This window comes from Chiloscyllium punctatum, chromosome 3 (assembly GCF_047496795.1).
Source record: "Chiloscyllium punctatum isolate Juve2018m chromosome 3, sChiPun1.3, whole genome shotgun sequence".
Classification (NCBI taxonomy): domain Eukaryota; kingdom Metazoa; phylum Chordata; class Chondrichthyes; order Orectolobiformes; family Hemiscylliidae; genus Chiloscyllium; species Chiloscyllium punctatum.
In genome coordinates, this window is record NC_092741.1 from 101,153,614 (window position 1) to 101,179,639 (window position 26,026).

General features: G+C 40.7%; 1 protein-coding gene across 3 annotated transcripts in view; it reads right to left on the reverse strand.

Annotated features, from left to right (window-relative positions):
- Window positions 1-26,026, reverse strand: part of msraa (methionine sulfoxide reductase Aa) — a 505,366-nt gene that overhangs the window by 281,515 nt on the left and 197,825 nt on the right. For all 3 annotated transcript variants that reach the window (XR_011954689.1, XM_072557547.1, XM_072557557.1), the window contains exon 3: window positions 16,656-16,775. Coding sequence is in view for 2 of the 3 variants with exons in the window: in XM_072557547.1 (XP_072413648.1) it covers window positions 16,656-16,775 (120 nt within the window). In the remaining variant the exon portion in view is untranslated. The remainder of the gene's footprint in view (window positions 1-16,655; window positions 16,776-26,026) is intronic.

Here is a 26,026-nt window from a genome sequence, read left to right on the forward strand (position 1 = left end):
CTCCAGTGGCCCAGGTATGCTTCCTTGCTGATCAACTGCTGAGCAAAACATTTATGAGTCTCTGACTGACCAGCAGCTCTTGGGGATCTCCCAACATTAACTGGCAAAATGCACAGAAAGACAAAAGTTAAAATCACTCCAATTTTGGTCAAAGATGCCAGCCAAAAACCTCATCAAATTACTTGCACAGCTCTATTATTTATTTCAGCAGTCATTTTGATTCCTCAGCGTACCTCTATCATATCTAAGCGTCGAAAATAAGCATAAGTCCTAAAACAAGTAACACATAAATAGGATTTAAGTTTTTGCAAATCTTGTCAGAAATACAGTGTATTGTCACAGAGTCGAGTCACTTTAAGAGATCTTAGATTCAATTTTGCACCAAATGTTTTGTAAAACTAGTCTTTAACTCCACAATATTTTTGCTAGCTCAGACACCTCTTCCAAGATAGGTGCAGCCATACAGCCAGCCTGAAATAATTCTGTGTCTTTGCTTTCCTGTTGCCCACGACTTCTTGCATGCTCACTGCCACAATGCCACCCTTCTTACACAAAGTACATGCACTGTCCTACTTGTTACCTCCTCTGCAGAATGCCCACTATAGCTAGTTCCATTTCTTTCACTTTGGACAAAATTATACATCCTGATATGCTTCCAGCCTTCACTTTCACAGCTTCCAACTCTTGCATCAAAGGAGATAATGAAGGCAAAGGAATAGAATATTTTACGACCAAAACATGCACTTCCAAACAATTAAGCGTCTGGAGGGAATACAGATAAATTATGCATCTCTATTGGCTGGACCACATTCAAAATGAAGGCTTTGAAAGCAGCTGAAGTAATAACTGCAGTCTAGATTTCTCCTCTTATCCCTGCTATCATACACTTATGTCACCAAAAGAGACAAAAGAGGACAGCACATGCTCATCAATGACAGTAAATCTTCACCAATAATTCATCTCTGTCCTGGCTATAACACTGACCAAAGAATGTTTCTTGGAGGCAAAGTAAATGTCATGACTTAGTGGGTGCCAACACCAGAAAATCTACCTGCAACAGTCAGGTCGAAGGGAAATTGCCTCAATGCTCCTATACTACAAATATTTTATTTATATTTGTTAAATTCTGACTTGTCAAATGGATCAGTTGTCACTTTTCAACTTTCCAATTTAATGCCTCTTTTCCATTCAATAGCATTAAATTGGCATTTTTTCACTCAAGCACTGTCATGTTACAAATGAAGGACATATATTGTTTCAAATATTCTTTATTTCCATAGTTTGCATCTCATTAGCCATCTAAATGGATATATCCCCTTCAACACTTCTAAAACTGAATTGCAGAAATGGTATTAAGTGGAAGTGACCTGGCAGAGAGAAAGCCACTTTTTGAATTGAAAACAAAGAATGCTGGAAATCACAGCGTGTCAGGCAGCATCCATGGAGAGAGAACAAGTCAAAGTTTTGAGTCTTTGTCTCTTCATCAGAGCTGCCAGAGCGATCTGATGAAGAGTCAGCTAGACTCAAAACTTTAACTTGCTCTCTCTCCATGGATGATGCCTAACCCATTGTGATATCCACCATTTTTGATTTCAATACAGATTCCATTATCTGCAGTAATTTGCTCGTTCACTATTTGAATTGCCTTCCAGACTCAGAGTTATATTAGCAAAACTACAGGGGAGAATCTTATAAGGACCTGACCAATGTGGGCCATGGCAAGATCTAGCAGGATTGGATGTGAATTTTCGCATTGAGTTCATTTCACTCTAGCTTTCATGTTTTTCATAAATTGCGTGATAAGGCTCTTGTTAGACAGTGGTAATATTCTAATTGATTGTGATTATTGCTCGTTAAACACCTTGTTAATGGTACAAATCATCTCATGGGGCTCTTGTGGTGTAGTGGTGGCGTTCCTCCCTCTCTTTGAGCCAGAAGGCCTAGGTGTACATCATACCAGCTCCAGAGGTATGTAATAACACATCTGAATAGGTTGGTAGGAAAATAAGCACAACTTGCCACATTAATATTTATACTCCCATCTTACCAAACTCAACAAATAGGTTAGATGTCTGGAAAACTCAACTAGGAAAGCAAAGCATGCATCTGGTGATTCAGCTCACAACTTGCTTCAAACTACCTGCATGCCAAACTGCAGCCAAGGGCATGATCCACGAGTACCAGCTGCACACACCCCTCAACCACAGGCATCTTCCATCTGCCAACAATCACAACCATTTTGGCTCTTTTATGTTGCACTGACAGGGCAGTTTAGAAGCAAAGACCCATATTGCAGGTCACATTGGCATTAGCATTGAGAAGGTTATAGACTGCAGATTGCAGTCTGTGGGTCAGGAGGTCAAGGATCCAGATGTCAACGGCGGAGCAGAGAGACTCAGGTCTTGGAGCTTGGAGTTTGGTTAGAATTAGTTTGGTTAGAATTAGAGTGTTGAAAGTGGAGCTGTAGTCAATCTTAAATAGCCTGACATAGGTATCTTTGTTATCCAGATGTTCCAGAGATGAGTATGGGACTCGGGAGATGGCCTAGATGCCATGGACCTGTTGCAAAGGTAGGCAAATTGCAAGAGATCAAGGCAGACTGGGAGACTAGAGTTGATGTTAGCCATGGCCCAAGTTAGGAAAGGTATTGCAATAGTGACAGTGACAGAGACAGAACATGGGTATTGGTGGAAGATGAGTGCACTGGCAGAAAGAAGATTGTGGAACTTACTCTGACAAAGCCAAAAAGGTCACTGATCTTCTTTCTGCACTTCTGGCTATTCATCCACACACTGGATTAAAAACTTGTCCATGTGATTACTCCAAATTCCATTATACCCTTTGTTAAGAGTCCAAAGATGTGCAGGTCAGGTGAATTGGTCATGCTAAATTGCCCATAGTGTTAGGTGCATTAGTCAGGGGTAAATGTTGGGGAATGGGTCTGGTTGGGTTGCTCTTCGGAGGGTTGGTGTGGACTTGTTGGTCAAAGGGCCTGTTTCCACACCATAGGTAATCTAATCTAATCAACTTGATAAAATCTGTTGACTGGAAGTATGGAGGGACTGGCTTATTAGGAGATTGAGTAGGATTGGTTTGTACTCATTGGTGTTTAGAAGGAAGGAGAGACCTATTTGACTTAGGCAACTTGACTAGGTAGATGCAAAAAGATCATTAGCATGCTCTCATTTAATGGCAAGGCAAACTCGATGGGCTGAATGACTTACTTCTGTCCCGATGTCTTACGGTCTTAAAGTAACTTACCTAACTTACTTCGTAAAGCATTTATTGATATATTGTTCATTGTGATCATTTCATCATTGATATTTCTCTGGTCAATTTCATAACATTTTAGATTAAGCAAAAAAAAAATCATATGCTGTGTTATATCCCTATACATACAGTTTTCAGTTTTAGCTCCTGAACAGCAATTTAGTTCTCTGGAACCCATTATTGTTAATGCGAATCATCACCATATAAGAGAATAAGTATCATCGGTGCTCTCTCAGATGCTTCATGCGATCAATTGGCGTTAGACCCACCATTCAGTAGTTTACGAAAGACTTTCCAAGCTGAGTGGAAGAGGATGGAAATTGCCTTGATGCGTCCATAGTGTGGTCTAGGATACCAACCGAAGAATAAAAACATTTCTGGTTTGCACAGTGAGCTGGAACATTGCAAACGTTCACAAAGCATCCAGAGAAATATTTTGGGCACATCTAGGAGGGCAGCCTGCAGTTGTTTTGCATTGAGGCAAACAATTGGGAGATGTTTGCAGCAGGCTGACAAAGATGTTCAACATGGCAAGGATCAAATAGCTTCGAAATGCAGTGTAGTTGCCAGCAGCAGAAAAAAATGGTTGCTGTAGAAACCATATCAGCTCAATGACAAATAACCAAATAGCTCTGCAGAAAACCTTCAGCTTCATAAATTGAATTATAGAGCTATAAAGTGGTCACAGAAATGTACACTGCTTGTCCAATCAACTTCATTTTTGAAGGGCTATTAGTCATTGTATGCATTTTGAAGGCATGTTTGGAAGTAAGGTGTGTTCAAAAAAATATAATTTATTGTATTTATCACTAACTTCAAATCAATTGATAATACAATCATAAATTTTACACATTGTTTTAGACTATTTAAAGTGCACAGAAAATTAATTCACTGTAGATAATAATTCATTCATCTTTATAGTTGCCTTGTTCAAAGTTTCTAATTAGCAGGCAACAAATAGGCTGTGTGAAAAATATCATCACAGCAATGCGATATTAAAAGTCCATCTTAAATATGACATTGCACCTGTTTCATGCCATTTGGAAATGTGGGAAATATCAGTGTAGTTTAGTTTCATCACATCTACAATGAATGATTGACTTGATTAGTTGAATAGCCAAGAAAAGCAAAAGCTCACATTTCTATTGTGCTTGTCATAACCTCAAGACATCCTAAAGTGCTTCAAAGTCAATAACATATATTCAAAATATGGTTCTTATTATAAAGAACAGCAGTTTGTGCACAGTAAGCAACCAAATGTGAATGAGATAGATGATCGAATAATCTGGTTTCACAATGACAGTTGTAGGATAAAAATCAGCCAGTGCCCTGTTGGAAATTCTTCACTATTCATCAAACAGTGAGCAGGGACTTTCAATGTTCAGCCAAAGGGGCTGACAGACCTTAGTTCAACATTTTATCCAAAAGACTGGACCTTCAAACATGCAGCCCTCCCTCAAATCTGCATTGAAGTGTCAATTTAAAATATTTGCTCAAATCACTGGCATGGGGCCTAAATCCACAGCTTTCTTACTCAGAGGCACGAGAGCTGCCACATAGCCAAGGCCAGCTGCTTCAACACAAATTCCTTACAGCTAGATTGAGTCTTACACGTAAAAGTTTGGCTGTTTGCATTGAACAACTGACAGTGATAATACATAACCTAGTGCACTAAATACAGAAATACAATACACATGGAATAACTCTTGATAACCATTAACACTTGCTACCCAATAAATCTGATTTAACAAGAAAAAGTGGAACATTGAGCCAAGATAGCTTGCATATTAATTTGACAATCAGTAACATCCATGACAAACATTCATGATCACATGGTTGGTTTGAGTGAATATAAAAAGGCTCTTTGGCTCATTTCATGTCACCCTTCCAAAATCACAACTGTGATAAAAATGTCTTTTTTCCTGACGTCAGCATCTTTCCATGGAAACCTGTTCCAGCTTTTGATTGAAGAAAATACATGAAGAAACACTTTCTAGTACTGTGAAATAAAGGTAAATCAGTAACAAATTTGTATACACTTGGCTACGGACTTGAATATTTGAAGGAATAATTGACTCTTAATTTCCTATAGCCCATGAAACATTTTTAAAATTCTCAAACAATCATTTTAAAACTGAAGGATTCCAATTAATTTTCCATTCCTGATTTACCATCAGGTATCAACCCTCTTCCTTCTCTCTGCATTGTTCCAGAGCTGGTAGCTCAGTGGTTAGCACTGCTGACTCACAGTTCCAGAGACCCATGTTCAATTCCAGCCTCAGGCAAACATGCAGCCCTCCCTCAACTCTGCACTGAAGTGTCAATTTAAAGTATTTGCTCAAATCACTGGCATGAGGCCTAAATCCAAAGTATGGGAGTTTGCACATTCTCAGTGTGCCTGTGTGGGTTTCCTCGAGGTGTTCCAGTTTCCCTCCTCAGTCCAAAGATGTGGTGAGGTGGATTGGTCATAGAAAATGCAGGGTTACAGGAAGAGCGGGGTGATTTGGGTGGGATGCTGCTTTTCAGAGGACACAGTTAAAGATCACCAGGAATAGTCCACCAGGTTTATTTGGAAGCACTAGCTTTCGGAGTGCTGCTCCTTCATCAGGCAGCTCTGAAGGAGCAGTGCTCCAAAAGCTAGGGCTTCCAAATAAACCTGTTGGACTATAACCTGGTGTTATGTCATTTTTAACTTTATTGACCTCGGTCCGACACCAGCTCCTCCACATCACGTTTTTCAGGGGGTGAATGTGGACGGAATGGCCTGCTTGCATATTGCAGGAATTCTATGCTTCTAAACAATCCTACTTATGTTATAGCAACCAAAAGCATAGGATAGCATCTTCCCAGACTCTGAACAACATGGGCAGTGGGGATTCAGTAGGGAAAATATGGCAAAATTGTAAAAATGAGATTCTCAGTGATGAGAAAAAAGTCTAATTCTGTAACCAAGTTTTGAACGATGAGTCAAGAACTTCACAAGAGAGCAGCTAGGGGAAAAGTTGCATTCATTATCATAACATGCCTCATAATTGCATGTCTTTTTAATATGCAGGTTCCTAATCTCCCCCAATAAACAGAAATTAGATTATGATAATTCTTGACAGGAAGGTCAGAGTGGGTACCTGGTGACTCAAGCTCATCATTCCAACCTAAGTTCCATGCATGCTGCATGGACAGTGACCACTTATATCCTTCACGGCATATCTCTGACTCTCACACAATACGGTCTGTACTACAAGTCTGAACTTTGTAATGCTATTACCAGGACATTTCGTATGCCAGACAGACACCCATCTTCCTGTATTTTGAACAGGGTGCATCTCAGGGCTCCTTGCTTGCTCACTTAGCACTCACTTACTTTGTGCCTATTTGGATATACACAGTATTTCTGCCTTGCCTTAACTTTTTAAAAATTTGCTCCCTCAACCAGACATTAAAGTGTCAGTACTTCTGTCTTGCCTTGCCTTTAATTATAAACACAAAGCCAGGCATTCTGTAGTTGTTAGCAGACAAATGAGTGAACATGTTGCTCTATGGCCCTCTGCTGCATTAATATTACATCTGCACCATGTTCCAGGAACAAATACAATAAGTATACAATGTGTAGTAAGCAAATGACCATGTCTCAAAGTGTAAGGGCGGTAGTCCTCACTCAGGTCAACAGGGCAGCCTTCAGTTGGGGATCCCAGCACAGTAAGACAAGGACATCACTTAGCATCAGTTCAGAGGCCTTTGGCACAGTCAGTCAGCAACCCACCTGAGGTATCCAGGGTCAGGTGTCTATATCATTCAGTCCAGGGAGTGGGTCACTATCAATCCTTGGCTTTAATGAAAGTCAAGGGGGTTATCAGGGGCCATTATAATGAAAGGAAATTTGGAGAACTTAACTGTGGAGGTTGGAAGCAGCATGCTGGGATCCAAGAACAATAATTGCAAAACAGGCCAACTCAACATATAAGAAGACAGACAAGCCAGCATGAGGACATAACTTATTATTGTAGGGGTGGCCATTGACAGTCATAACCATCCTGACTTTGACACATCAAGGTCAGCACCTGGCATGACTTAGCTGTCAGCCTGGGACTTAAGGGGTAATTTTGGGAGATTAAGTCATGATTCAAATGATGTAACTGTAGGAATATGTGGACATTTAATACTGACGGTTTCAATCTGGAGTACAAGGAAGAAAGGAACACAGAGGTTTGGTGGGACCCATTGATTACCATGACGAGTCTGTGACTCAATGGCCAGTGTGACCTGTAATGCCTTCCATCCTCATACAAATCATAAATGTGAATACAAATGGCTGTAACCACACCTGAAGTTTGTGAAGTCAGTGTTTATTTCTGTCTGAGCATACAAGCTCTACTTTTGAATGATGTGAGACCCTTGAAGGTGCGACTGTATTAATCAGACACTTTCACAGTACAGGTTGAAGACATCAATAATCATATCACCCCTGTGTGTGAAATAAAAGCAGAGTTCAACTGTGTGGGGTACAAATCTGAGTCATAGCAATCCTGGCCATGTCAATGGTCATTGCAGATTGAAAGGAATCATCTCTGTGAAGCAGAAGTAATCGCAGTCAACCTTGAAGTAGCACCTGCAGACCATAATTCACAAAGACATTCCAAGATCTCAGGTTGCGCAAGGATATGGAACAGATTTTCTCTCACCTTGAACTGAACGTTTTCATCAACGTGCTCATACAGGCAATACTGCTTTTCTTGGGTGATGCAGATTGTGATAAGATAGCGGTAATCATGCAGCACTTACAATGTGTGTTCATCCAAATACAGACAAACTCTAAAGTACAGACATTCCATGGCCCTCCTTGTCAGGGTGCTCCATGTCCCACTGTCATTTGTGAATGATCTGAATGCTGACTGTCACATCACTTCTGTTTCTGATATTCTAGGAGAAAGTGAGGACTGCAGATGCTGGAGGTCAGAGCTGAAAATGTGTTGCTGGAAAAGTGCAGCAGGCTAGGCAGCGTCCAAGGAGCAGGAGAATTGACATTTTGGGCATGAGCCTGAAGAAGGGCTCATGCCCGAAACATCGATTCTCCTGCTCCTTGGATGCTGTCTGACCTGCTGCGCTTTTCCAGCAACACATTTTCAGCTCTTGTTTCTGATATTCCCCAAGTTTATTGGAGCTGGATCGATTAATGGATCCATCCACAGAAAGAAACATCACCACTGTGACCACATGCTACAAATGCACAGAGAAATGGAGGAGGAACAGATGTGTGAGGAAGTCCAAGACCAGCAGCAATGTCCAAGCAGACTCCAGATGAAGAAGTTGCAGCTGAAGGTCTCCTCAGGATACACAGGGCATACAGGAGGTCCAGAGTCTATTGTCCTTGATGCCACTTTTAGCAAATGAGCAAGATGCAATGCCACCACAGACTGAAGACGCCTTGGGAAACTGTCATAGAATAATACTAATTGCCACAGCAGGACCTGAGATCTGACATGTGCTGCCACGCTATCCCAATGGTCATTTGAATGACAGCTACACTATACTTTTATGCCACTGGCTGCTTTAAAGGAGCCATTGTAGACACTAATGCAATTTGTGCCTGATCACACCACTTCATCTCATTGCCCCGTGATGAGGTTTGTTTTGTGACCTGGCCAACATCGCTGGCTTCTGCCCATGTGCAAGACAGAACTAGAGATTGCACTGAGAACTTCAAATCATCAGGCAGCTGGGTTCATTAACAGAATTAGTGGTCATCATCAATGACCACAAATACCACATCTTAGAAATTTGCATCATATACCATTGGAGCAGTCATGATGCCTATATTCTTAAGAGCTCTCACATTACTGACTTATTTCCAATGTTGGATGCCTTAACAAGGATAATTACTGAAAGACAAGGATGGCTCAATTATGCAACTTCCTGAATGAAGTTGAGGGTAGATTCAATGCAGCTGACTCTTCAATCAGGGCAACTGTGGGTCAGACATTAGGCCTACCGAAGATAGGGTTGCAGTCCTTGAAGGAAGCCTTGTACGACACTCTAAACAACTTACTGTGCTTGCACAACTTGGGTAGGAAAAAAAATAACAGACTCTGAAGAGCTGGGAAAATGGCAGCAGTCATTTGGGGAGGACGATGAGGACTGAAGCAGAAGGAACACCACCTTCTGCATGAGAGGGAGCTGCAGTGTCAATCTCAACAAGCCAGGCAAAACTGAACTGACACCTGATTCCTGTAGATATCAGGTGAAGCTGTGACACTCACTGACTGTGAATGTTTTGCAGGTCAAAATGCAAGCACTCCCTGTCCATTCTCAATCACAAATGCAGCTTCTGTTGTTTTTTTCTATTGCACCCCTTGGCATTATGATGGGATTATGATCAATGAATTCCCACTATCAATATCCTAGAGCTTGCCATTGACCAGCAACTCAATTAGACTGCTGTTATGAATACTGTAGCTACAAGAGCAGATGAGAGGCTAGGAATTTTACACCAAGTAACTCACTTCTTGACTCCTCACTGGCCACGAGTCGCAAGGCACAAGTCAGGAGTATGATGAAATTCTCTCCACTTGCCCTTGATGAGTATAGCTCCAACAACATTGAAGAAGCTTGACACCATCCAGGACTAAACAGCCTGCTTGACTGGCACCACATTCACCACTTTCAACATTCACCCCCTTTACAACTGACATATATTTGCAGCAGTGTGTACTATCTACAATATGCAGCAACTCACCCAAGAGTGTTTCGAAACCATCTTCCACCTATAAGGCGGCAGATGCATATTAACACCACTACCTTCAAGCTTCCCTTCAAGCCATACACCATCCTGATCTTGAAATACAATCGCCATTCCTTTACTGTCACTGGGTGGTAATCTTGGAATTCCCTCCCCAAACAAACTGAGGCTGTTACAACATCCCAAGAATAGCGATAGTTCAATAAAGTAGCTCACAACCAACTTCTCCTGGACAAGTAGGAATGGTGTCTTAACTTATGACGCTCACATTCCATGAACAAATAATAGTCTCAAATTAAACAGATTTGTGACTACAATGTCTTATAATTATGATAATTTAGAAATTTGCAAAATGTAGCCTTGATATTTCTTTTCTCAATTGTGAATCTAGTTTCTAGATCCTTCATTCTTGTATTCAAGGCCAACCACCCACAGTTGGCCTAGTACACACACCACCCACAGCTGTCCTGGTACAGCCGCACTGTAGCTTTAACAGGACACTGGGACAACCAAAACCCAAAGTGCTAATCCACAATGTTGCACTAAAGAACTGTGGGAGCTGAAGTTTCGCTTGTTCCAAACATGGACACCAGTGCTGGCTTGTTAATTCAACTTGTCTTGCAAATAATTTACTGCAAATTGCTCATTTATGTTATACTGTATAAGACGTGGGTAATTTAATCATAAAGAACAAATAGCAATCAATGGATTTACCTGGAGTAACTATTATACTGAAGAAGAAAGACAAAATATCTGTGAAAGTGAATCATTATACTCATACTGATAGCATCAAGCAGTGCAAGGTATTTTTAAACTTGTTTTTAATACCTCTGGGCTTATCAAGGTGAAGAACAACAGTGCTAAAGAACAGGACTTATTTTCTCTCACGGTTAGTGTCAAGCACTAACACAAAGGCAGCAGTCCTGCAGTACCATGTCAATCAACGTGCATGGAACTGCCCAGCAACTTAAAGGGATTTTTGGGTGTCAGGAAGGTGCCCCTTCTCTTCTTCAAAGCAGTTCCATGGAATATTTTTGTGCTCATGCCCTTCAATTGATTTGAATTTGGAACCCTGAGACTCAGGTGTGACAATGCTAGCAAATGAGCCAGGTCTAACATTCATCTAGAAAACAATATATAGTATGATACAGCCATTGATCAGAATCCTGAAATATATATTGATACTATTCAAAAAATATAAACTGTATGTCCCACCCAATTGAAGCAAAAACCTTTACTCTAAGCATGACACCACCATTCCATTAACACACGTAGTCTCCAAATGAAATTGGGTAAGCTGCTGTCAATGTGGGCACTTTTACATTCTCACTCACTAAGCATTGGAATGATATGCGTCTTAAAGAATTCTCTGGAGCAGATTCAAACAAAGAAAGTGGAAGAATTCTACTCGAACACTTTCACTAACCAGTTCTCTTTCTGACACAAATTCTTTATATTTATTAAAATATAAACACCTTGGCTATAAAAAGCCTTTTTTAACAGTGAGCCCAAATGCTATCCAAATGGAGCTCCTGATATTCAGACAACTATGAGGCAGTACTGTTAACTACTTTTATATTTGATATTTCTGCCACATTATTTGATTTTTTGCCTCAAATTTTGATTTTCTGATATTCAAAACTATTCTGCATTTCCATCTTGGAAATATATTTTGTTTACAATTTTTGTTGTTCAAATGTTTTCATCATGAATTTCTATCACCCTTTCAATGTGTTGCAAACTTTCACTTTCAATAGGAGATTGGCTACTTGAACATTTTCAATTTCAAGGTTAGTATTTTCAGCACTGCATGTTACTGCTTTGTTATATCCATTCTATTTTCTTCAGTAAACACACACACACAAAACAGTGAGCACTGCTGTCACGTTTACAACATGTGAGACATTCCCAGGTACACAACAGACCATTTCATTAATCACACAGTCACAGGTACACAAACTTAACCCGGTCTTCCCCAGCTACGTAATTGAGTCAACTCTTCAATAAAAGAGAATTCTCAGCAAACACCATCCTATAAGTAAAATTAACTACTGCGTACAGTAAATGCATTTTACTGTGCAAGGAAGGTAAGCTTCTAATAAATTTAAAAATCACACAACACCAGGTTATAGTCCAACAGGTTTAATTGGAAGCACACTAGCTTTCGGAGCGACGCTCCTTCATCAGGTGATTTCTAATAAATTAAATGCTATATAGCACTTTTATTGACAAATTAATGTCTGAAAGCCCTTTCGAGCCAATGGAAGTCCTTTCCAAGTGTGACCACAGTTTTACTGCAGATAACATAGCAACCAGTTTACATGTAGAAATATCTCACAAATTGCAATGTCATCATATGAAATAGCCTGTCTTTTGTAATGCTGATGGAGGGATAAATATTGGCCAGGATACCAGCAGTTCTCTCACTTTTCTTCCTCCCATGCAGACTTCCAAGGTCCATGTGCAGCAGCGGCTCCCAAAGGCAGCGATCAACGTGCATGGAACTGCCCAGCAACTTAGAGGGATTTTTGGGTGTCAGGAAGGTGCCCCTTCTCTTCTTAAAGGCAGTTCCATGGAATCTTTTTGTGCTCATGCCCTTCAATTGATTTGAATTTGGAACCCTGAGACTCAGATGTGACAGTGCTAGCAAATGAGCCAGGTCTGACATTCATCTAGAAAACAATATATAGTATGATACAGCCATTGATCAGAATCCTGAAATATTTATTGATACTATTCAAAAAAACTTTGAGTGAAAAGTTAGTAACAGTCCGGCAATGTCATGTGTGAAATATCACACCTGTAAAGTATCAGGAAAACCTCTGAAGCTTAACAAGAAAGGATTACAAGAGGCTACCCAAACAACAAATAGCTATTCCTTGCAGACATAGTTGTTTTACTCTCCAGAAATAAACACAAGGCGGAGTTAAAATCTGACTGCAAGACAAATCTGTGAACACTGTTGGCCAGAGGGCCTAGTGTGTAGACTAGAGTACTGTCAGGGCGATAGCTTAGAAAACAGCCATTTCAAGCTGTTATGAACGGCAGGTAAAACAAGAGAAAGACTCTATCTCATTCTGTATATTGGAAATGAGTCACTGTTGAAAGGAATAAGAACAGAATTTCTGCCAACCTGCAAAACCAAGAAGCCATTCAATTTTTTTTATTCATTCATGGGATGTGGGTTTTGCAGGCTGGTCACTATTAATTGCCCATTGCTAGTTGCCCTTGAGAACATGGCAGTGAGCTGTCTCTTGAACTACTGCAGTCCATGTCTGTAGGTTGAACCACAATGCCTAAAGGAGGGAATTCCAGATTTTGACTCAGCGATAACAAAGGAATGGCAATATATTTAAAAGTCAGGATGGTGAGTGACTTGGACGGGAACTTGTAGATGGTGACAGTCATAGGTATCTACTGCCCTCGTCCTTCCAGATGGAAGTAATTGTGGGTTTGGAAGGTGATAGGATCTTTGATGAGGTTTTGCAGTGCATTTTGTTGATAGCACACACTACTATTACTGAGCACTGGTAGTGGAGGGAATCGATGTTTGTGAATGTGATACCAAAGAGGTGGGCTGCATTGTCCTGGATGGTGTCAAGTTTCTTGAGTGTTATTGAAGCTGCACCTATCCAGGCAAGCGGAGAGTACTTCATCATAGTACTGGCTCGTGCATGGTAGATAGTAGACAGGCTTTTGGAAGTCAGGAGGTGAGGTACTCACTATAACATTCCTAGCCTCTGACCTATTCTTGTTGCCACGGTGCTTCTGTGGTAAGTCCAGTTAAGTTTCTTGCCACATGACGTTGATAGTGGGGGATTCATTTGTTGGTAATGCTATTGAATGTAAAGGGGTGGTGGTTAGATTATCTCTTATTGGAGATGATCACTGCCTTGCATTTATGTGTTGCAATTGTTACTTACCACTTGTCAGCCGAAGTCTGTATATCATCCAGATCTTGTTGCATTTGAATAGTATCTGAGGAGCCATTACAACATCCTTTCATGTTATTCTCGAACAATTCAAAGACTGATTTGCATATTTTTTCTTTAGTTATACTTTCTCATTTCTTCGTTCTATGCTGTGTGAGCATGCATTGCGTTATTACTTCCTCTTGCACTTAGTAATTAATTAAATTACTCTTTTTGTCAATTCAAGAAGGCGGCCTTGTTAAAATAGGTTCCTTTTGTAACACAAATTAATTATGGAATAGGAGAAAGATATCCAAAGGAAAGGGATTCTTTTTAAAGTAAATTTGATGCAACTAACCAAGTAGGCAAGTGATACACACCTACAGAGTGAGTACAGGACATAGGTTCAAGGTGTGGGAGGGAATATTAAAAGAAACATGCAAGGCAAGTGTTTATCACAAAAGGTGGTGAGTGCCTGGAATGCTTTGCCAGAGGAGTTGGTGGAATCAGGCACAATAGCAGCATTCAAGAAGCACCTAGACGAATACGTAAATAGGAAGGGAAGAGAGGATTACGGATCCTATAAGTGAAGTTTTAGTATGGAAGGACAAACTGTCGGCACAGGCTTGGAGGGCTGAAAGGCCTGTTCCTGTGTTATATTATTCTTTGATCATTGTTCTTTAATAAACAAGGAGAGTCGATTTATAGTCAATGCAAAAGGGTGGTTGTTCGATTGTCTCTTATTGGAGATGGTCACTCACTGTGGAGCTTAATGATTGAGGTGTGGTTTTCTCAAAGAATAGAGCCTGAGTATTTCAGTTATTCGTCCTATGCTCATAGCATATAAATTCAATGGGAAAAACAGCATTTATACAACAGGAGGAAAGTGTGCTGACTGGTTGCAAGTGAACGCCGCTTGTTCGAGGCATTGGTTTGTCCCTTAAATTGCATTTTTGCAAAGTGTTCTGGTAAGTGCAAGATGAAAAGTTTTGGCAAGATTTGAAGTCTCCATCTGGAACCATAACAATTTGACAAACCTCTCCTGGAATCTGGTCATAAAAATTGTGATGCTCTTTCCTCAAAGAAATTGTAATAAAAACATAACAAATATGTTTCATTTTTCATTATGTATGCCTGTAAACAAACTTTGAGAATACTTCTCACATCATAAAAGAAAGATTCTTCAAACAGGTTTCTAACATCTGCTTCCAAATTAATTACAGTTCATACCAAAATTGGAAACACAAACAGCTTCCCCCATCAGACCATTTAATCGGGTGAAAACTGTTACTTTATTGGAAGTTCTCAAGTTTCACAGGGAAGAGGAAATGTAATAGAATTGCAAAATTTCCAAGCTCCTGGATGAATGTTTTATCGTTTAAGATCATTGGTGTTACAAAAAATTGAGTAAAGGATTGGCAGGATACAGGTCCTCAGCATGATTCCCTACTTTAAACATAAATGCCTCTTTATGGAAGAGGACAGGGAAATTGGAAGGTGCACTTTATAAGAGAGCAGGGCCAAGCTGAACCTGACAACAAGTCACCAACATGCCTTCACAACTGTAGAACTGTGTAAGACACCGATAGCAGTGGACAGTTAACATCCCAAATTTAAAAAAAAACAAAACCAAATTATTTTGGAAGACTTAACAGTCCTAGTCAGGAACACTCTCAAAGGTGAGCATGAAATTTGTGGGTTCAAGTCCTGAATATGTAATTCAGGTGGTGTTTACAGTGTTAGTGGTGTCATCGTTTGGACAAGATCTGTAAAAGACCTGACTACACTACTTCAAATAAGATTATATCCGATTAGATTAGATTACCGACAGTATGGAAACAGGCCTTTTGGCCCAACAAGTTCACACTGATCCTCCAAAGAGTAACCCACAGACCCATTCCCTTGCCTTATATTTACTTCTGACTAATGTACCTGACATTATGAGCAATTTAGCATGTCCAAATTCACCTGACCTGCATCTACATTTTGACTGCAGAAGGAAACCTGAGGTGGGAATTGAACCCGGTTCCCTGGCACTGTGAGACAGCAGTGCCAATCACCAAGCTACCGAGCTGCAGAGTTATTCCTGAACCACTGATTTTTTTTATTATCTGGTATCACATTGGTATTTGTCAGACATTGTCCTGCACAAACTGTTTGCCACATTTCCATTACACTTCAGAAATACTTCATTCATAAAGCACATTGGGACTCCAGAAACTGTGCAAGATGCTACTGTGATTTTAAGGCGTTTTTCTTGCTTTGTAACATTTTGGATTATGCTGCATTTTCTCCTACTTATGTATTACAAATGATTACTTTATACTTTAAGTGATTAGAGTACAATTATGAACCTTCAGTATGGCCATGCATTAAATGTAGGCAGTGCATTACCAATTGACAGGCACAATTCCTGCTATGAGAAAAAAACATAAATAACTAGACACTGACTGCAAAGATCCATCACCAAGGCATTTATTTGAGATGACTTTAAAAGTGCACTCTCATTCCCCAGAATTATTACATCTCTCATGTAAAAAATGGATGAAGGCAAAATCCAAACTCTCAACTTGTAATTAATCATTGTTAGGTGTCCAAAAATCAATATAACATGTAAGCTGTGAAATTTTCCAAATCAACTTCTGTTTTAGAAACTTATTTCAATACCTTGTGAGCAAATGCTCCCAAACATGTCAGCTACGTCACTCAGCCCAAAAGCAGAGAAGAAATTCCAGACGTACCTGAACAGACCTCCTTATAATTTGGATTTGGTTTAAATCCACCAGCAAATCCAACCTGAGTGGAATAAACACCTCCTTGAGCCCAGAATTTTCTCTCAGCACCCCAGAAACAGCCCATTCCTAAATAAGACAAAATTCAGAGACATAGCATAAGCAAAATGAATGCAGATATAATACACACAACCTAAGTCAAGATCAAAGACAACAAAAAAGCTCATCACAGGGCCTTTATGGAATCACTGCATTGTAAAGTTTTGCTTTTCAAAATGTAGATGGGGTACTTTTCTTTTAAAAAAATCATTGTGAATTCCACTTTCATCATTAATTATACCAGACTTGTATGCAATGATTTACCACATCATTTGGTACCTGAAGCCTGAATCAGAATTCAGCCCAAGCAAAATGAGACAAAGACCTTCTCTGAGAAATATCAGCTCCAACTTCTTGAGTTCAAAAGTCAGCCAGAGAAAGGTTCTCCCAATGTGCTATAAATTGCTCATCCCGTTTCAAGAATCTATTGAAGATGGCTGATGTGGGGAAAGGAAATGAACTTTGGTGAGACAGGGATGTCTGCTTTTCAGATTATTAAGGGTCCATAACACTTTATCATACCTAGTCTTGGATCATTTGATAGTGTGCTATAGACTCCTAAAATGGGGAATGTACACTTTTCAATGGAATTGAAATCAAGTTTCAGGAATATAATATATAAGAAAAATGTGCTAGACAAACTCAGCACATCTGGCAGCATCTATAGAGAAAGTAACAAAGCTACGTTTAGAGTCTGCAGGGTCTTTGTTGGAACCTGAAGATGATCTTTGGACTCAAAAGTGTCAACTCTGTTTGTCTGTCTTCACAGATGTTGTCAGACCTAATGAGTTTCTCCAGCACATTTTGTTATCATTTCAGATCTCCAGCATCTACAGTATTTTATTTTTAATAATACTGTTTTCTTAAAATACTTAAATAGAGTAAATTGGGGCAAATGATCAGTTTCTAATGCTTTCTTAAGTGATAACCAAACAGAAAACTGAAAATGAATTACTGTAATAACAGTATTATTCAAAATAAGAGAAACAATATTGATTGGCATTTCATACAAATAATGTAAGAATTTAACTGAAAACAGGAATAAGTCACCATATCGCATTTAACCAGTTTTGGCCACTAATACAACAGAATGCTTTGTGGTATGGGATATAAGAAAACAATGTGATTGAGCCAATGTCATATAAAAGTTAAGGATATAAGAAACCAGTGTATTTGATTGAGTTAATATCTTATGAGATGGCAGGAGAAATACTAAATACACTTGTAGTAATTTTCCAAAATTCACTGGGGCTGTTCCAGCAGATTGGAAAACAGCAAATGTGACACCACTGTTTGAAAAGGAAGGTAGACAAAAGATAGAGAATTATAGACCAGTTCTGTAGTGGGAAAGATGTTTGGGTCTATTATCAAGGAAGAAATAGCAAGGAATCTACATAGAGAACTTGACTGATTTTTTGAAGAAGTAACAAAGAGAATTGATGAGGGCAGATCGGTGGACATGATCTATGTGGACTTCAGCAAGGCGTTCGACAAGGTTCCTCATGGGAGACTGGTTAGCAAGGTTAGATCACATGGAATACAGGGAGAACTCACCATTTGGATACAGAACTGGCTCAAAGGTAGAAGACAGAGGATGGTGGTGGAGGGTTGCTTTTCAGACTGGAGGCGTGACCAGTGGAGTGCCATAAGGATTGCTGCTGGGTCCACTACTTTTCAACATTTATATAAATGATTTTAATGTGAACATAGGAGGTATAGTTAGTAAATTTACAAATGACACCAAAATTGGAAGTTTAGTGGACAGCGAAGAAGGTTACCTCAGAGTACAATAGGATCTTGATCAGATGGGCCAGTCAGCTGAGTCGCAGATGGAGTTTTATTTAGATAAATGTGAGGTGCTACATTATGAAAAAGCAAATCAGAGCAGGACTTATGCACTTAATGGCAAGGTCCTGGGAAGTGTTGCTGAACAAAGCGACCTTGGAGTGCAGGTTCATAGTTCCTTGAAAGTAGAGTCACAGGTAGATAGGATAGTGAAGGTGATGTTCGGTATGCTTCCTTTTATTAATCAGAGCATTGAGTATAGGAGTTGGGAGGTCATGTTGCGGCTGTACAGGACATTGGTTAGGCCACTTTTGGAATATTGCATGCAATTCTGGTCTCCTTCCTATTGGTAGGATGATGTGAAACTTGCAAGGGTTCAAAAAAGATTTACAAGGATGTTGCTAAGGTTGGAGGGTTTGAGCTCTAGGGAGAGCTCAATAGGTTGGGGTTGGAGTATCAGAGGCTGAGGAGTGACCTTATAGAAGATTACAAACACATGAGGGGCATGGAAAGGGTAAATAGATAAGGTATTTTCCTTGGGGTTGGGGAGTCCAGAACTAGAGGGCATAGGTTTAGGGTGAATGGGGAAAGATTTAAAAGGGACCTAAGGGGCAACCTTTTCACAGAGAGGATGGTCTATATGGGATGATTTGCCAGAGGCTGTTACAATTACAACATTTAAAAGGCATCTGGATGGGTAAATGAATAGGAAGGGTTAAGAGGGATATGGGCCAAGTGCTGGCAAATGGGACTAGATTAGTTTATGATATCTGGTCAGTGTGGACAAGTTGGACTGAAGGGTCTGGATCCATGATGTACATCTCTATGACTCTAAATTATCCCACTGGGCCGACGTAGCATGGGTTCATTAAAGGCAGGTCATGCTTAACTAATCTTTTGGAATTCTATGAAGACATTACAAACACGATGGACAACTGGGACCCAATAAATGAGGTGGATCTAAATTTACAAAAGGCATTCAACAATGTGCTGCACAAAAGGGTGCTGCATAAGATAAAAATGCAAGGTATTATGGGCAATATATAAATATGGATTGGTTAACTAGGAGTGGGAATGAATGAGTGTTATTCTGGTTGGCAATCAGTGACTAGTGGTGTGCCTCAGGGATCAGTGTTGAGACTGTAATTATTAACAATTTACATTGATGATTTGGAGTTGGCGACCACATGTAGTTTGCAGACGACACTAAGGTGTGTGTTACAGCAAAGTGGACAGAGGACTGAAACTTTGCAATGGGGCATAGATAGCTTCACAGAGTGGGCAAAGGTCTGACAAATGGAGTACAATGTTAATAAACGTGAACTCATCCATTTTGGTAGGAGTAACAGTAAAAAGAACTATTACTTGAATGGTAAAATGTTGCAGCATGCTGCTATGCAGAGGGACTTGAGCGTCCTTGTGCATGAATCACAGAAGGTTGGTCTGTAGGCACAACAAGTAATTAAGAAGGCAAATGCAATTTTGTCCTTCATTGCTGAAGAGATTGAGTTTAAAAACAGAGTGGCTATGTTGCAATTGTATAGGGTGTCAGTGAGGCCACATCTGGAGTACTGCGTGCAGTTTTGGTCTCCTGACTTGAGAAAGGATGTACTGGCACTAGAGAGGGTGCAGAGGAGATTCTCTAGGTTGATTCCAGAGTTGAGGGGGTTGGCTTATGAGGAGAGACTGAGAAGACTAGGATTATGTTCATTGGAATTTTGAAGAATGAGGGAGGATTTATCGAAACATATAAAATTATTAAGGGAATAGATAAGATAGCAGTAGAGAGGATGTTTCCACTGGCAGGTGAGGCTAGGACAAGAGGGCATGGCCTCAAAATTAGGAGGAGCAGAATTAGGACTGAATTGAGAAGGAACTTTTTCACCCAGAGGGCTGTGAATCTATGGAATTCCCTGCCCAGTGAAGTGGTTGAGACTTCCTCAGTAAATGTTTTTAAAGCTAAAATAGATAATCTTTTAAACAGTAAAGTAATTAAAGGTTGTGATGAGAGGGTGAGTAAGTGGAGCTGAGACCATAAAAAGATCAGCCATGATTGTATTGAACGGTGGAGCAGGCCCAAAAGGGCCAGATGGCTGACTCCTGCTCCTAGTTTTTATGTTCGCAAATTTGTTTCTGCTGCTAATAGGGTTACGTGACAACAGACTGTTCAACACGTACACGAGGTACCACAAACCAAAACTAACTGTTGTCGCAAGAGTTCAAGTCAAGTGACTTACTCACGGAATGTCATGTTGTAATTGGCTTGTTGTGTTGCTAAAGCTTGAAAACAAAATTTAATTCAGACAAAGCTATCAGCATCTTAATGTTTATACGTAAGCTGAACTTAGAATCAATGCAGTTACACACTTATCCTCAGCAACCAGAATGTAACGGTCACTGCTTCTAGGTAAAAATCCTCCAATTTTTACCTATTGATGACTGGTTATTCTAAGAAGAAAAAAAGAGTATCCAACAATTTGGCGCAGTCGACAGGGTTCGCAAAGACTGCGCAAACACCAAGAACATCCCCTACATCCATCAGCTCCCCAAGGTAAGGACTCCTGTTTCAATAAAAGTCAATTCATATAAAGGATTTTCGAAAACAGTCCAATACAATTCTCTTAAAAGGACCTTATCACCAATAGGAAATGCAAACCCATAGCAAAAGCTAGATGTCTAGGTGGTCACATAGGACCAACAGCCCCAATGGCTCTAATATCAGAAGCACAAAAAACATCATACAAGATGTCTAAATCTGAATTGCCCATGAACATTAAAAATTTAAAAGAATACATTGAAAAATAATTTGACCTCTCTACGATGCTAACTGAAATCCGCCAAAAGTATGGAACCTCCACACGGCAATGGTCTCTGGATTACATTAAACATGCTTGGAGTACAACTTTCCAATTGGAAGACAAAGAATGGATTCACTGGTCTTTATGCAGCAAGTCATAAAGCGACAAGAATTACTGAGAAATCGAATGATGACCACAAATTTATTATCTCAAAGACCAATTAAAAGTGGTCTGTACTAAGAACTACTAAACTGGAACTCCCAAAGGAAAGGAAGCAATTAAGGGTTGTGATGAGAGGGTGAGTAAGTGGAGCTGAGACCATAAAAAGATCAGCCATGATTGTATTGAACGGTGGAACTGCTCCAACCCACCTAATATTCTATCATCTCCTCCTCATCCGTGTGACCCTCCTGCTCCTCAGTACTCAGAATGCGATCTTAAGATTTGAGCCCTAAATGAAATTGAGGGATACAACTCTATTGACAGCAGCTCTGATGATTTGGATAAGGAGTGCAGAAATCAATGGACCTTTAGTTTATGACTAGTACAGACTAGGAGCTTGAAAGAAGGGGAAAAAAAAGATACAAAGAGTGTAGTCAACTATGAATATAAAAAAACGACAGACCACAAACCTACCAACACCAAGTTGGTCAAAAGGTGGTCCAAAGAACTTGCCCAAACAAAAAAAAAGGAGGCTTAAATTGTGGAATGGGGGATCTAAGATGGCGGCGATCTGAGAAGATCACACTGCAGAGCTTCGTATGGCAGCAGGAGCAAGACAGTCCTTTAACCTGCCCAACCCAGGTCATCAGGATTTCTTGGGGCGTTGGAAAGATCGTGGAGCCCCAAGAAACATTTAAAAATTGACTTACCTGTATTTTCAGCTGTCCAGAAATGCCTAAAAAGGAAGGAGGAGCATCTGAGGCCGGGTCTGCAGCTCAGCCTGCAGCAACCTCGGAGCAGATTACTCTCCAGGACCTGGTGAACCAGCTCTCGAAATCTCGCGAGATGCTGGGGAAACAGATTGAAGAGAAACTGGCTCCAGTCTCTCTCATGCTGCAGAAGCATGAGCAGCAGCTGGGAGACCTGGAGAAGAGGACAGGGTCACAGTGGTGGAAGCTGATGCCAGTTCATTCAAGGATGAGATCCAAGCCCTGAAGACGCAGGTTCGTAATTTGCGTGACCAAGTGGATGATCTTGAAAACAGGGGCAGGAGAAAAAACATTTGGACCATCGGTCTGCCTGAGGGTAAGGAAGCTTGTGCTTATGATGCGGCTCTAGCTGGGAGAGGAGAAGGTGGTTGAGATGGTTAGATGCCTATTTATGGGCAGTTCGGAATGGGTAATTGCCCCCTCTAGGCTGGGGGTGAGTTCCCCTACTCAGTGCTATTGGTGTTTTATATGTTGGTTTGTTTTCTGGTTTTTGTTGTTTTTTATTTTTAATAATTTTGTATGTTTGTTAAATGTAGCGGTTTTAGTTTATGTAGTTTTTATATTTGGTGGACCATGCGACACTAAGGCTCAGCAGTTTGTGGTTCGGGTTCCTCCTCTCTGGAATTTAAAATTAATTGCAGAAGATTATTAAGAATTACAAACCTCCCGTATGCGTCTTTAACACATTCCAACAATTTAAATGAAAGATTTTTCATAACCAATATTGCCACTCCCCTACTTCTGGTATTAAATGTGGGCGGCACGGTGGCACAGTGGTTAGCACTGTGGCCTCACAGCGCCAGAGACCCAGGTTCAATTTCCGCCTCAGGCGACTGTCTGTGTGGAGTTTGCACATTCTCCCTGTGTCTGCGTGGGTTTCCTCTGGGTGCTCTGGTTTCCTCCCACAATCCCAAAAAAATGTGCAGGTTAGGTGAATTGGCCATGCTAAATTGCCCGTAGTGTTAGGTGAAGGGGTAACTGTAGGGGACTGGGTCTGAGTGGGTTATGCTTCGGCGGGTTGGTGTGGACTTGTTGGGCCGAAGGGCCTGTTTCCACACTGTATGTAATCTAATCTAATCTAATTATGGCTAATGATTTGATTAAATGGTGTACCTGGACTATCAAGGGAAGTCACTCACCAATTAAGAGGAAGAAGGTACTCGAGTCTTAAAAAGGAGACGGTGGATATTGCTTTGTTACAGGAGACACATTTGGATGACAAGGAGCATCTGAAAATATAGCAGAATGGCTTTGACCGAGTTTATTTTTCATCATTTAATACCAGATGTAGGGGAGTGGCGACATTGGTTAGGAAAAATCTCTCATTTAAATTGTTGGAATGTGTTAAAGACACATACAGGAGGTTTGTGATTCTTAAAGCCTTGATAAATGGGAAAGAATATGGTGTTTTAAATGTTTATTGTCCCCCAGCTCATCCTCTTAAATTCTTGGTAGCTGCTTTTTCTAAACTGATAAGTCTCAAATCTCGGCACATCATTATTGGGGGATCTCACAGCAGACAGGTTGCCTAAAGGTCCCTCGATACCCTCTGCACAAACTAAACAGTTATTGGGTTTGTGTGGGAAATTAGGGTTGGTAGACATCTGGAGGTGTCTCCACCCTATAGGTAGGGATTTCACGTTTTTCTCCAGTCCGCATAGATGTCACACGAGGTTTGTTTTTTTTTCTGATCCCTGCAGTAACCCTGGATCTGGTGGCATCCTGTACAATTGGTAATATTGCCATCTCTGATCATGCTCCAGTGTACATCATGGTTAAGATTAAGGATGTTACAGTGGATTCAAGGTACTGGCGAATGGACCCTTTTATTCTCATGGACAGTAAGTTTGTAGAGTATTTCTCTAGGGAATTTCAGGCATTCCTAGACATCATCATAGGCTCGGTTGATAGCTCATCTGTTCTCTGGGAAACTGCCAAAGCTTATGCCAGGGGGTTAGTTATTTCATATTCCACCAGTAGGAACCGGCAGAAGGGGGAGTAGCAACGTCTCCTTGAAGCACAGTTGAAGGCAGCCGAGAAGGCCTATTTTGACAGACCCTTGTTGGTCAAACTACAGAGGATTACGGCACTGCGGTCTGCACTAAATTCTATGCTCACGCAGACGGCAAAGAAGGAGCTAGCTTTTGCAAAGCAAAGGTTATACAAGCATGGTGACAAGCCAGGCAAATACTTAGCATACCTTGCCAGAAAGAGAAGTGCCCCACAAACCATTATACGATTAGGGAAGGGGCTGGAAACCTAACAAGTGATTCTAAAAAGATTAATGTGGCGTTCCAGAGATTCTACTCTAAACTATATCAGTCTGAGAATTGTGAGGAGGGGCAGGCCAAAATGGAATCCTTTTTTAGAGATCTGAAGCTCCCGGGTTTGACTCCCGAACAACAGTCCTTTCTCAATGCCTCAGTATCAGAGCAAGAAGTGCAGGAAGCTGTGAGGCAGCTTCAGAGTGGAAAGGCGCCCGGTCCTGACAGACTTCCCAGTAAATTCTAGAAGGAATTTATAAGTATACTGTCAGGCCCGATGCTGAATATGTTTAATGATTCATACAGTCATGTTTGTCTCCCACCATCTCTGAGAGAGGCCAATATTTCACTTATCCTTAAAAAAGGGAAGGATCTGCAAGAATGTGCTTCATACAGGCCCATCTCGCTCTTAATTGTGAACTTTAAGATCCTCTCTAAGTTTCTCGTGTTAAGGCTGGAGACTGTGTTGCCCTCTATTATTAAAGAGGATCAGACGGGCTTTATAAAGGGTCGCAGATCCTACAATGACGTTAGGAGGCTGCTTAACGTAATTCAAGCATGCCAACAGCAGTCAATACAGGGATTGGTGATTTCTTTAGATGCAGAGCAGGCATTTGACCAAGTTTAGTGTCCGTACCTTTTCTATACTCTAGGGTGGTTTGGTCTGGGCGAAGTTTTCATAAGATGGGTAAAGGTTCTCAACAGTGTACCTCTCGCGGCGGTCATTGCCAACGGGGTACAATCAAGCAATTTTAATATTTCTAGGGGCAGCCGGCAGGGCTGTCCCCTTTCACCATTACTTTTTACGTTGGTGATTGAACCGTTGGTAGAGGCCATTCGTGGGGATCTTAATATATCAGCTCCAGAACTGGGGTCAAAATTACATAAGATCTTGCTGTATGCAGACGATGTTCTAATTTTCTTGACAAATCCAGCAGTTTCAGTGCCTTGCCTGATACAATGCATTCATGCCTTTGGCGATTTTTCAGGGTATAAGATTAATTTTGCTAAATCAGAGGCTATGCCTATGGGTGGTCTTACGAAAGAGTTAGCTCTTGAGAGTGACTATAGATTCCCACTTAGGTGGTCACAGGGGGGGTTTCTGTATTTGGGCATATTCATTACTCCAGTTCTGGACTGGCTGCTCAAAGCCAATTTTACTCAATTATTTGAAAAAATTAAACAAGATCTCCAAAGATGGGAGGCATTTCTAGTCTCGTGGTTGGGTCGGATAGCACTTATTAAGATGAATGTTCTCCCTTGTTTGCTATACCATATACGGATGCTCCCCCTGATTTTCAATAAACAAACACTCAGGAGACTGAACAGTTGGTTCAGCTCCTTTATCTGGCACCGTAAACGGCCCCTCATTAAATTAGCCAAACTGCAGTTGCCTCGCATATTGGGGGCAGTAGACCTTCCGGACATTATAAATGACCAAATAAGCTCGATTTTGACCTACGTGAGTGATTGGGTTTGTGGGGACCCTCTTTCAATATGGC